This window comes from Ptychodera flava, chromosome 18 (genome assembly GCF_041260155.1).
Source record: "Ptychodera flava strain L36383 chromosome 18, AS_Pfla_20210202, whole genome shotgun sequence".
NCBI classification, from domain to species: domain Eukaryota; kingdom Metazoa; phylum Hemichordata; class Enteropneusta; family Ptychoderidae; genus Ptychodera; species Ptychodera flava.
Window position 1 is genome coordinate 2,229,427 of NC_091945.1, and position 13,889 is coordinate 2,243,315.

General features: G+C 38.4%; 1 protein-coding gene across 33 annotated transcripts in view; it reads right to left on the reverse strand.

Annotated features, from left to right (window-relative positions):
- The window catches only part of LOC139117999 (leucine-rich repeat-containing protein 71-like), a 76,412-nt gene extending 62,777 nt beyond the window's left edge, over positions 1-13,635 (reverse strand). For 27 of the 33 annotated variants that reach the window (XM_070681317.1, XM_070681313.1, XM_070681308.1 and 24 more), the window contains exon 1: positions 13,407-13,589. In XM_070681317.1, coding sequence (XP_070537418.1) covers positions 13,407-13,459 — 53 coding nt within the window. In that variant the 5' untranslated portion in view covers positions 13,460-13,589. Of the gene's footprint in view, positions 1-3,537; positions 4,017-13,406 lie in introns of those variants that run through there. The other 6 variants (XM_070681309.1, XM_070681299.1, XM_070681270.1 and 3 more) reach the window with 3 other exon arrangements.
- Between the last annotated feature and the right edge of the window lie 254 nt (positions 13,636-13,889).

Here is a 13,889-nt window from a genome sequence, read left to right on the forward strand (position 1 = left end):
GGTAGCCGTCCCTGATTGATGTTTAGAACATACACTTCACGTGTATGTCAGTTTGATAGAGTTTGAACTTTTGTACATAACTTTATTATAAAACATTAATAAATTTTGAACATATGAAATTAGTGAATTCTGTGCATTATTAAACAGTTTTGAGAATTATTTTTCATGATAATATGAATGACGAAAGCTGTTTTTTAAAACTCCTCGTTGTGTAGTTCTCAGTGAAATGTGGAGGGGCTGGCCATAGTCAAGGCCATCCAATTATGGATTCAGAGAAAAAGTAGATGGAGATCGGTGTAGGGGACCAACAGTAAAAAAAAAACAACAACAAGCACACAACAACGACGAAAGACAACAAAACATGACATGGAAGCAACCTTACATTGCACAGACTGATCTGCATCTGGTACTTGTGGTACTTGTCACACGTAATGTAAATTAAGGATCGTTTTTAGGGTGTTAGGGTGACGACCCCTCGGGAAAAAACCGTTATATCTCGCTTGATATAACAGTGGGTCCACTGTTGTTCAGGTTGGTCACGGAAACTATTAAAGATTTCTGTCCACTTATGATAAAATGTCTTGCGCTTGTCCTCATCGCTAGACTGACTAGATTTTACACGCCAAAATTTGCCTTGCCATAGCTAACTAGCGGCAACTTACATCTGTCAGAAGACGGCGAGTTCGAGAGCCGGTAACGGACTCGCTGTCGAGGGATGGTGAGTTCGAGATTCCAGCATGGTGTTATAGCTTAGAGCAAGGTGTTTTACTAACTCCCTCATTGATTCATTGCAATTTGGAAATGGGTACTGTGTACTCCGCCTGTCTTGTTATTTATAGTTGTTGTCACCTGTTGAACAATGGACTGAAGAACAACAAATTAAGAAAAACCCACAATTTTCATATCGAAACAACCTGGCAACCTTATTATACTCCTAGTAAATTGGACATCTCGGCCGCCTACGTCATACACAACTCATACACATACAGTGAGTTTATCAAGTGTTGCTCCGCAGAAAGGAAGCTCAACCCGGATGAAATACTAACTCGGTTGTAGTGATATCAATGTTTCATAATTACGATTTATTATTTTTAATAATAACGAAAATAATTTTTAGACTATTCACGTCAGTTCGCCTGTGGGCGCACATGTTCCGTGAATATCGTGTAAAATTTGCGATGGCATTTGAATAAATGTTTCACGACTAAAATTTGAGACGAATCCCAACTCGTGTTTACTGTGTGTGCATGGTAAACACGGGCAACAGAATTTTGGTTCTGTAGCAATATAAGTCAGATATAAATTGAAATCTGTTGAAACCAGAATCACTCGGTCCAATCCTAAAAGAAGCACATAGTTTTCTCATACAAAACTGTTCCGACGTTTTTCTTTAAAATGGACGTCTTCGTTTTCAAAACACATTAATACTGCATTGGTGAATCTAGTGTTGGTTCTATAGGAACAATCTTATAACGTCAACAGTCTGACTGCGAACATTACATGACAGTCTGACTGTGAACATTACATGACAGTCTGACTGCGAACATTACATGACAGCACGAATCTTTCACAGTTGGTCTGATTTGGTCTGATTTTTTCATCCAAATTCCCGGTTCGCTTCGAGAGGATGACATAAGACTGAATTCAAAATAGCGCCTGTCCTTAAATGTGAGAGGTATGATCAAGGCCTAATGTTGAATCTGCGAGGAAAACATTACAAGTTGAATAATTTTGTATCAAGACTGGAACACACCGGGTCCATGCTACGCTGTGATACAACTAAGAATTATCTGAAGTGGTATTTTGTTTGTAGTCAACATTAGAGTGGTACATGCCTTGAAATCGAAAGCTTTAGACTTTCACTCAAAATTTCCGTCAGAAAACAGAGGAAATTGTAAATCAGTCCCTTTTGAAACAAAGAATAAAAACCAGGGACCATCGTAAAAAATTGTGTACCACAGAAATAAATTACCCAACATTTACAGACTCTCTGTATTCAAAATGGCCGCCTTTCCTGTGTTAACTCCATTTGAAATAATTCAATTGTCGATTTTCACAAAAATAAGACAGTGGAAACTTAAGTTACTCCATGAACTTCAAAATGAGCCCCCACAAGTGTTAGCTGAATTGTAAAGGTTTGAGACTGCGAATTTCTGTCCCCGAGGCGCATTCTACCTTAAAGGCACTCAAAGACAGACACTGGTTTAGACCATGGAGGTAGCAGACTACCTCCATGTTTAGACCAAGACTTAGTTGTGGTCTAGTATTCTTCTGGTGTCCCTATATTTTAATCGTCGGTTGTCTTTAACCTCATTTAACTAAACCTTAGGGCATACTTGCCTACGTGACATACACATTAACGAGCAGAAATTACAAGCTGTTGTCGTCTCAATGTTACCATTTCCCTGTCGTGTAGTTGCCGCGAAACTGGCAGGGACACGATTCAACGACAACAAAAGCCTCTTAATAGATCGTAAGTGACTTTGAAAATGGTAATGATACGGACAAAAGATGAAATAGACGACGCTACAGAGACACGAAAAACGTGTTTGTAAATTACCGATGTGTTGTCGAGTTCATTTCTGATTTCACTGCTTCCTTACCAAATATTTCAAGATTTAATTCTGGGTCAAAATTGACCGTATACGAGAACAACCTGGGTAAGTCTCTAATTGATGTCGCCAGAAATGCTTTGGAGGGTGAAGGGATTGGAATGAGCGATTGGCAACGTCTAACACTCCATTTGTTGAACTGTCAGAGTGAGATTTAACGTTGTTTCACAAGCCATTGAGACGGGACAATAACGATGTTTACAAAGTGCGCCGCAGTATATTTCTGTGGATACAGCATGTCAATTCTGCAGAATGGAATCGACCCTCATTCTAAAATCGCCACGCAAGGTACAACTAACATTGTCAACATATGGATTAACTGTGAAATCTTACGATGTAAAATTTATTGTCAATGAATCGAGAATTGATCAATCTGCAAATATCAGTCAGTATTATATCATTGCAGACTGGCTAATAATAACAATGCTTGGGGAACATGAACACGTATGGAATCTGAACAACACCTTCTGAAAGGTTTCAATTTGTTTTTGTTCAAGTCGGACAGAAATTGCAATTAATTTGTGTAATGATTGGCTAATTGACTGCTTGTCAAACGCCTCAGTCGGCGAGTACGATTGAGTGGAAAACGTAAGCACCCAGTGTTACGGACACAGGCGGAATGAACATTTTTCCAGTCACATGACTGTGAAACTTACACAGACGCACAGATCAGCTAGTTCAATTGATATCGTGTTACCAATATACGGAACTATACCCGCGTCATGCCAACCATACGTGAACAATGCTCGTCGACAGTCAAACATAAAAAAATCCCATTCGGCCTGAATTTTGTGATTACTATGATTGTATGATTACTATGATTATGTCAATTTTACATTTATATACCTCCATCAATGTGGCTCTGAAACAAGGGAAGAGCGCTACCCGCCACATGGTGTCAAGCATACCATTCTGGCTCGCTCACCTTTTAAATCGTTGCTTAGCTGCCGGTGACCGCTCTGCCCCTTGGTTCGACATCACACCTGCTTCTTAATGTTGTTCCAAACTTTGGGAATCTTCCCTCCGCGTCTGGTGCTCTATCCTCGCCGTGAAACAGTAACTAAACCAAAGTCCCGGAAACAATAGACGGGTTCAAAACGCTATTTATGCCTTCTTGACGTAAGCCGAGATGAATGCAAAAGCGCGAAGATCGATGATCTATGTAGCGTGTCCTCAAAAGAACTGTTTGGGATGTAGCATCTGTAACGAGGATTATCACTCGTTGAGAACCAAGTCAATTAAAACTGATAACGACGATTTGATGGAAGTTATATAACATCCATCGGAGAATTCCAAGTTCCCTAGTTCACCACCTGTAAGAGCGACCTCGCTGAAGCAACTAACCGACAACCGTCGTTTGTACAATTTTCCGTTTTGTCACGGACTACCTGTTGCGAGCGCGACGTCGGTGGCGTAGTCAACGGCTATTTGCATAAGGTGCTGAGGTAGACTTGACTGACGGTTGAAGGCTTGTCTCCTTTCTCCTCACAGAGTAACGTGCCAAAGTAGGCGATGTTAATGTTGCCACCCGGGGCAGTAGGTCAGCAATGTTTGACTACACATCGATGCAATGGCACAAATAGTTCCCTTTGAGACAAGCTCGCTCTGTTAGCCCAGCGTGTTTTTGAAACACACGGGTATACGCGAACTTTGCCGTTGTCTAGGAGACGCGGTTCAACAACTCAGCGGTATATACGACACAGCAAAGCAAACATGAAAAGGTGTACTAACTATACACCCTATTCACACTTCATTGCCTCCTACCAAATTGAAAATAAAAAAAACCCGAAATGATGTTTTTGTCGCGGTCAATTAAAACTCTGTCGTAGCCAGACAATTTTTTGTCAAAGATCTGAAAGTGTATGACTCAGTGCGTGGACGTGTCTCAACGGTTTAGTTCTACGGTAAGTATGGGCATAGAGTATTCCCCGGGTTACATTGGAGGCAAGGTAATACGTCAGAGCCATAATTTATCAACATTAATCTTCAACCAATGCCCGGAGACGCCGTGTAGATTATGCATTTAACGACATTAAATGTGCCATTTCCGTTGCTATTACGGCAGGTTATAGCGTCTCCACGCCATAATAGCCAGGGTTTATTTTTCATTGATGACTAGAGGCAGAGATCGTGGGAGGTATAAAACATATATGTCTAACCGTTGTTTTGGTTCTACATTAAATATTAAATGCGAAATTTTCTGTCATTTCCATCGTAATCTTACATCACAAGACTACTGTTTTGTTCATTCTGAGTCCGTACGGTGATTTTACATTTTATACTTTGCAAACACTCAAAGTTGAACATATTACATGTAGGCCTAACTGGTTGTGCGACGGGGACACCCAGCAATGCCGCGGCATAACACAACAAGTATTGAATTGAATGTATCGGCGACTCGCGATAACAATAGTTCAATGAATCGCTGGCAAGTATAGTCAGTGAGGCTTCCAATTTAAAAAACATCAACAGTTTTCTGTACAGCATTTCAGTTTATTCAAAGCAGTTCGTTTCAACCGTTGCCCCTTACTCCAAATATGAGTGAGGACAATGATTTGAAAACTATGTACCTAAGTCCCTTGGACTAAAGGCAATGAATCGCCTTAGCTCGGAGGTATCCTTAGTCGTCTCCGACTTGCTGTGTACCTTTGTTCACTTCAAATTGAGCCGGCATAGAACATGTCGTCCTATAGAAAATGATTCACAGAAGGCTGGTGGTGTTTTACGTGTCTCTACAAAAGTTCATTGAATAAATCAGAGCTATCAGTGAGTTTCGTGACCTAACAAGGGGATTATGGCTTAACTTGGTTGACTTTTAAAAGGCTCTATTCGTTGGATTTAAAAACCCAGCGCAGAGTTAATACCACACCTTGGGGTACATTAAATGGCGAGTACATTTTACGGCAGTCTCTATCCACATTCGGTCCTCTTATGTTACACAGTTAATATTTCTCCTTTCTTTTGAATGTCTGTCTTCAGATATACAGTCTGTATGATGACAAACCGATGTAAAACAGGGTGTTTTGAGATACTTTTGTATCAACGGTAAATTGCCGACCTAAACTTCACATACTGCACTGAAGTGCATAAAAAGACTCAGTGAATATGATATAATTATTCGATTTTGTTCGTCCAAATAGATAGTGCATTATCTAATCTCGAAATACCGGAATTGATATCTCACAACACGAAAGAAAATAAACATAACAACAGTTTACAAATTGCGTCTTTTGTATTTAGGAAATGTGAAATCTTTGTCATTTGCGTTCCTGACTGTCTCATTCACTACCCAATGAGTGTGTGTAACAGGCCGCAGAGTCATTTGGTAGACACAAAACAGGCCACCAATCTATAACATAGTCTGCCACATGTAGATTCGATCGAAAGTCGACCTAAATCAGCCATGAGAATTCATTTGAAATGAATCTTCTGTGATGAACAAATGTAAGAGTTATGACCGCCTCAACGTAGGAACAGCTTCGGAGTTTTTGTCATGTCAAGTTAAATGATAAATTGCAGCAAAGTTTAATTACGGTGTTTTGTTTAAAGTCAAGCACAGAGTAAATGAAAGACTTTCATGGTAAGCATATTTGAATACAGTCATCACGTGACTTAGCCAAATATAATCCATAATAGCGACCTGATTGTGTAGTTGTACACATTCGATCCATATTTCCACACCTCACTTTATTCATCAATTTGGTATCAAATCATGCAATCATCAACGCATACAATCACTTGTCTACAAAATATAAAAACTGATTCTCGGGAGAGCTTAGACTTAAATTCCCACAATAAAACGTATTAATCCGATACTCTTCTATATTTAAAGAACATCTCTTTGCTATAGTCAGTCGCCATAGAAACACTATTAAACTTCTATTCAATTTGAATTTTCTGCAAGATGATAATTCTATTTCTGGCGTATACTTATCCGTCGATATACTAGCTACCACTTTTTTGAGAAACAGTAGCGAGCAAAAGGCTAGTGTGTTATTGTCGCTTGGTGGCGCTTTTCTTTCAGCTTTGTAGTTCCACGGTTCTTGTCGGAAAGTTTCCATAAAGTCGTGAAAATAAAAAAAGTAAAATATTTACTATCATTCGCTCTGAACAACCAATGTTTTATTTGATTTGCATAATTTGTCACATATTTTCAATAAGCAATGCGGTATACGACCTGTGGCATACCAAACTCTGAATGACTGACATTTATACGTACAATTCCTAGAACCATTGGGATAATGTCGGAATATGTATCTATTTATTTAGTTCCTCTCTCTTTTTACAAGCGGTCGAGTTACTTGGAAGGACTCAAATGTACAAAAGAATGAACAATTTCTCCTTCCGAATGATGTTTTTGAAATTTTGTTTTTCAGTGGTACCCCATACTATGCAACAATATTTTGAATAAGGCCATTGTATAAAAACATTTGCTGAGAATGACATAAAATGTAGTTAATTGAAGTTTTATAAAGTATGATTACAAAGGAACTCGATTACATTCGGTCAGACACATGGTCTAATAACATTACAAATGAGACGAAAGTTAAAGGGAAGAAGCTAAGTACAGATGCATCTACTTGTCAGCTCACGGTCCCTCCGCGGAGGGACCGTGGTCAGCTGTGCTAATCATCGATCAACTGTAACTATTCCCATTTCAAAGTTTATATATCAACTTTGGTGATAGAAATAAGTTTTAAAACGTGGCTCCTGGTAAACCAACGTTAAACTGTAAATGTTACCGTGTTTTGGGTGTACCTACATTTACAAGTACACGTACGCATATGTTTAATAAATTATAAGAAATAATGTTCTAGTTTGTACAAGGTGCTTAAACGATGACCGATCTTTTATCATGATATTTACAATTATAAGTTATTAGTATCAAGCCTAGCGACTCACAAATTATTTGTTTGTGATGTTTAAATAACAAATCGATAGAGCACAAAGTCATAAACACCCTTGAATGTCTAGAAAAAGTCAAACTGGATAGTAATCTTTGCTGTTACGTGATCTAATATTAAAGATTTTTCTCCGGTGAATAATGAACATAAAGGTTTAGTTCTCTTGTGAATAAGAAAGTGGAAATTTTATTTTTATATTGACTGGTATCGCTGTCATATCAACAGAGCCATCTGTATAGCGAACACTAACGCAGGCACCAATCTAACTGATGTAAAACAGCCAAGTAGGCTTTCTATGATTCTGTCAGAACCAACTCCAGGCCAATAAATCGATTGCCAACGTTATTGCGTGAATAAAGTCGTTTTTGTAGAGAAATGTGACGTAATGACCCGACTTTTATCCTCGCGGTTGTGAAAAAATATCACAATTTCTAGGTCGCCCACACCAAGTTTGACCAGTAGCATGCACTGCATGCTCTCAGAATAGTAATATTAGACTTTGAGATGCGTCACTTGAGGGCGCTTCCTTGTATGAACCGCTCTTTTTGATAAGATGCATTGATTCCAACAAAATGACAAATAAAAACAAATCTACATAACTGTGAAAGTGTCCAGTAAACGCGAGAAAGAAAAAATATCAAAATATCATCAAATGAATGCATTCTGGACCCATCCTCCACCTTCAAGGCATGAACCACTTAGAAAGGACAAGACGCTCGGAGCGCATTAGGCGACAACAGATAAGGGAGACTCATTACATATGCTATATTATACTTTGCCATAGATTACCGTGTTGCTATAGCGACGAAGGCTTCCCGAACTTAAGAATTAAATTTAGAACTCTAATAAAAACTCAAATCCGAATTAAGTCATTACGTATATGGTTTTAGAGGACTGGTATTATGTCAAAGACGCCAAAATACGCCCGCAAGAGAGGTAAGGTCCAAAAAGATATATATGTGCTTCTGGTAACCCGATCTCTGCATTCAAAAATGAAAAATCGAGTAAATTCTCCGATGGCTCTCAGCCAACAAAAAGAAAAAGAAAAAACTCCTGGAATTACCTAGCCTAATTTTCGGAGGATTGTTACCGAAAACACACCTTGTTTTTTATTTGTCCAAATGCATCGATACAGCAGCTTATAACAAAGTACATTCTTACGACCAGACAACGTACAACTTTAAACCTAAAATAAGTTCGAAAAGAAATTATGCAAATCACATCATGACTGTTAGGTAGGAATATGTTGATTCATGCCAGTGCTCATTACGTCACAGTATTGCGATTATGGGATATTGAGGCGCCCTCACAGGTAGCTGACGACACAAAACCGCTGCAATCTAGTTGTGAATAATCTCGTCCAGAATTCTTTTGACCGAACACAAAGTGATAACTGTAAGATCTTCGTTCTTTCAGTGTCAATGTTGAAACATCGTCTTGCTTCGTATAATTACAAATATCAGGGAGGCACGGATGTCATTGCAAAACAAACAAACACACTTAACAAACGAACAGACAATCAAAATGAACAGACAAACAAACAAACACGAAAAACAAACAAAATAACAACCAGTCTTAAAGATCCCGAATACAATATGACGTTAAACTGGTCCAATAATCATTGTTATTCGAGGTAATATAAAAAAAAATGGCTGCTTTTTTCGCACATTTTTGGAGGTAATAATGAGCAAATTTTAAATACTTTAAAAGCGAGAGTGGTAAAGGTAGAATGCACCTGGAGGACAAATATTATGACTCCCAAAGTTTTACAATTTTTCTGATCTACTTCTTGTGGAGGCTCAGTTTAAAGCTGTTGGAGTAAGAAAAATTTTCACCGGTTTAGTTTTTCGAAAATCGAAAATTTATTTTTCCCAATAGATTTAACACAGTGATGGCGGCCATTTTAAATTTGAAATATCAGTCGATGTCAAGTAATTTGTTTCTGTATTATCAAAATTTTCATGGTGACTCCTGATTTTGATTTCTGATTTAGTGAGAGAACGGTTGAAAGTTTCATTAATGAAAGTTTTAGTAAAAGTTTAAATCTTTCACTTTGGAGGCGCATACTGCCTTAAGTAGTGATATGGTGTGTTGAAACTCTTGAGACATACAGCAATTTAAAACTAATGCAATGCTTGCCATCGTCTCGGTTATTAATATATTTTCATTTAAACCTTGTGACAGCCTGTCGTGATGACCGTAAACGCAAATAGCTTGAAGAGTGTATTGTTAGGTCTCTGATCACGAAGTAAAGGACAAAATAAAACACGCATCAAGCGACAATATTGGAGATATAGCTTGTGTGATGAATTACCGGAGCCTGCTGTTGTGATGCAAATTAAAATAAAAATAATGTTGAGAGCAAACAATACTGAATTATCGATTTAACGCACACAGGTTAATTAAAGCCACTACTGAGCGTTGGAATGATAATCACGCCGAGGAAATAAATTCTGTACACGATGTACTTATTTTTTTACCGACTCTAAACTTTTTGAAGCCGTCTGGTATGGAAACACGTAAGTGGAATATAAAGAATCCCGTCAAGGTATTGACAGCCAAATGTGTGCATGTGAGACGACAGAGCGCAGGTCTCGCTGGTGTACTTGTTACGTTGTCCGTGTCAGCAACAAAAGAATGCCGTCTATGTGACCATTTGCATTGTGAAGTTCATGTACAGCCCACAGTCCGACCAAGATCTGGTGAAGTCAGTCTGTGAGGTAGCTTATTCATTATGTTCTGTTGTTGTCATTTCAATCTGAACGGCATTCAGTTATCAATTTTCTTACAAAGTTATGTCAACCTCAAAGTTGGTATTACCATACATTAGTTTACTTAGACTAACAGTTCAGAACAACGGAGTGCTTGTGACAGAGCAAGGAAATTACAATGTGAAGAGTGCAGATCAAAAAGAACGACGCGGTCAAACAGAAAGACGAAATTACAAACTGAAGAGGTTTGGTGTCGTTTTCGGCCACGGTAGATAAGAGATCTTTGTCTTCTGAGATTGCAATTAATTGCATCTAAACTCGACGTTTTACTCTATTGGTTAGAGACTCTAGCCATGAGCAAAGCCTTTCAAACCAACCCCTGCGACAACTTCAAGCTGCACAAAGTTTCGATTTTGTGTCTCAATGCCTACTCTAACACAGGCTTGACTTGAATAGAGATTCCCAAATGACAACACTTGTCACTCTTTCTCAAATTATCCATGTCATCATAGTTTTGAGGAAAAAATGTTTCCGCTTTTGTAGGTTCAAGTAGATTAACGGTAACTTTTAACATTAGCGTAATCACTTCAGCGTATTAAAAGGATGATATTACAGCAACTCTTTCGCGTTTCAAACAATGAATGACTTTACTTTAAATGACTTTACTTTAATCTTTTCTGAATTTCAACAGGGTCTTTTAAGGAGATTGCAACAGCATCGAAAACATGATGCTCACCATAAAAAATCCGGACAGCGCATGAACTCCATCTGCAAAGATGTCTGTGTTTCTTGTCATTGTATAATTATAGTATAGCATGTTCCTTTCAAGCATGAACGAGAAGTTGTCATTGACACTTGGTGACTTAGACACCAACCAGGGACTTCGGAATGTAAATGGAAAAGTAAACGTTCCATGCACTCTCGTGCTGTGTAAATTTGTAGACGGAGAAAGTTTACAATTCACTGCTTGTACTGTTCTTGAAACCATGGATATGAAACAGTTCCGATAATGAAGAAATTTCCAACAATTTCAACAATTTACTGTATTTGATTGAATCTTGAGGAGAGTTTGTTTGACGATGCGGTAGCTACTCTACATTCATGGCATTGAAAGAGAAAGTTCTTTCTCTCTTTTCGTTCCTATGGTGCACATAAACCTTGCATGAAAATGTCACCATGAAATCTGCTAAGCCATGACGTGACATGTAACGGCGATGTAGCCTAGGAACGTCTCAATGGAAAATAGACTTACCATTTACACGGTAAATACATTCTACAGATTATACTATTACCGGCTTACTCACTGATTAAGTAAGACGTCCCCTACACCAACACCCAGTGTGTATTCAATAGATTAACACGTTGACTGTCTATTCCTGCTGTGGCCATTCTAAGATTACTCAAAGATTCTCGCCTAAAGTTACTGAAGTTTTCAATTTGACGACTTATTAGGCTCTGTGTCGTAATTTCTACTTCCTGTAAACACGGCATAATGTCATGTAACGATATCAACACACCATGTACTGTTGCTGTTCAGAAGAAAAAATAAACGTTTTAATGATAGTGTTTATTTTGAATATCAATGACCTTTTTTGTTCTACTGCCAAAAGCATGTTAGAAATAGCAATATCAGCTTGTCTTGCAGAATTACAAAATTCACTGAATTTATCACGTTCTTAATGGCCACAATTATGGCCTCTACAATGAGTTAATTTATGCGAAAAACATGTGCATTGTCCAGACAAGTTAACGTCAGAGCATATTACGAAATCGTCTGTCTTCAGAAACTGTATGAAAGGTTCGAAACGGATGTTACAACCTACACCGTCTTGTCACAACCCACGCCGTCTTGTCACATTCTACGTCATTTCATCACACCTTTGACACACACCTTGTCGATGAAAAGGAACAGCCGACCTTCATATATTTCACTTGCCGAAATCAAAAAGACGGATGTTACACCGTCTGGATTGAGAAACTTAAACAAAAATAATGTCTTCCAGAGGTACCACACAATCTACGGATCTTGGTTGGAAAAGCGACTTACAAAAAACAGCACGAGCTACGATGTTTTCTTGCATACGCATATGTACCTGCCGTTCAACTATAACTTGAAATTCTGTGGCGATAAGAGAATATGGAGGAGCTGAGATCGAAAAGGGCTGGTCATCAAAACAGGAAAGCTTGACTATTACACTGTCAAAATGCGAAGTAAAATAATTTCCGTTTCATTTCCTTCATTTCCTGACTCTTCTTTCCTCATGTCATTAGTGATCGTTTACGTGTCTGCAACTTGGTATGCAAATTGGGACTCAGAGATGCTATCATAACGAGTTTAAGAGCCGAGGAAATTATATTATCATCACTAAAAGCTTCTTGACATTTAAAATGAATAATATTAGATGGAATGAATAGTCGATTCGTGCTTCACTGCTTGAATCTGTTTTAATATCATGTCGGAATTTTTTATTTCACGGTCAGTACTCAGCTGAACTATCACGGAGAATTTCGAATTGACTGATATTAAATACATAGATTACATCGTCAGTACAGCTACTGTCCAAATTCATTTTTGACATTTGTAAGCGTATTAAAATTGCCAAATTATAGTCTTCACTCGAAATGAAAAAAAGGAGTGATAAACCATCTCAACTTATTCGCATCATATCAAACACAGTTCCGTGGAAAACACGATAGATTTAAAAATATGCAGATATTTGTGGCGGCCACTATGAGAGTTTCTGAAGATTTTTAATGAAAAATGTCTATACAGCTATGCTACGGTTGAAGTAAAATATTTGTTCTACACTTTCAGTTGTGTAACTGAGTGTCTGAAACTGACTGAAAGAATTCCTAAAGTACAAATGTCAACTTTGAATACCACATCAGCGTACTTTGGCCAAGAATTTGGACAGTTTGAAAATGGTTAATTGTGCTTTTGTTAATGATTTGAGACCGAGTCCAAATTCAACATCAAAAAATACTTGATAAAAGTATTTGAATATGGTGTTGGCTCGTCGATTAACACCTCAGTGATTCGAATCCATGGACCATTTACTAAATTTCGACGCCGACGACGCAGGAATACATGGATTGCGGATAAAAAAATGGATAAATGGAAGACATTTGCAATGAGTATCGTCACAATTTTTACAAATCAAACGTGATAGGTTTCTCACCTCAAACTCTTGATAAGAGCTCCTTGGCTGGGTCCTGTGCCAGCAGCGAACATGGTGTAGTCCGCTTGGTCTCCCCGCAACGAAAACCTGCGATGTGACGATGACGCCACGTTGGTGTATCTCACTGAGTGCAGTAACTTGCAGATACTATGTACACGACCTCTTGCTGACCCTTTTTGACAAGATACACCTATTTTTTGACTTGAAAACCACAAAGTGATCTGTTCGACTGATGAAGTGACGTCGACGATAAATTCTTGCTACCTTAAATAGTTTACCGACACAAACACTTCCTTCCTGTGATATGTTAACGAGAAGTCGGCTGTCTTGATTCAACTCGACCCTCCACGGCTGTAGAGAGTGATGACGCTGCTTGTGAAAGTATTCTACTTAAGTCGGTGATCATGCTTAGATTAATCCGGTTGACGGTCACTAAGCAACGGTCAGTAAAGAGAGAACAAATAAACAAACGGGGTAGCCACA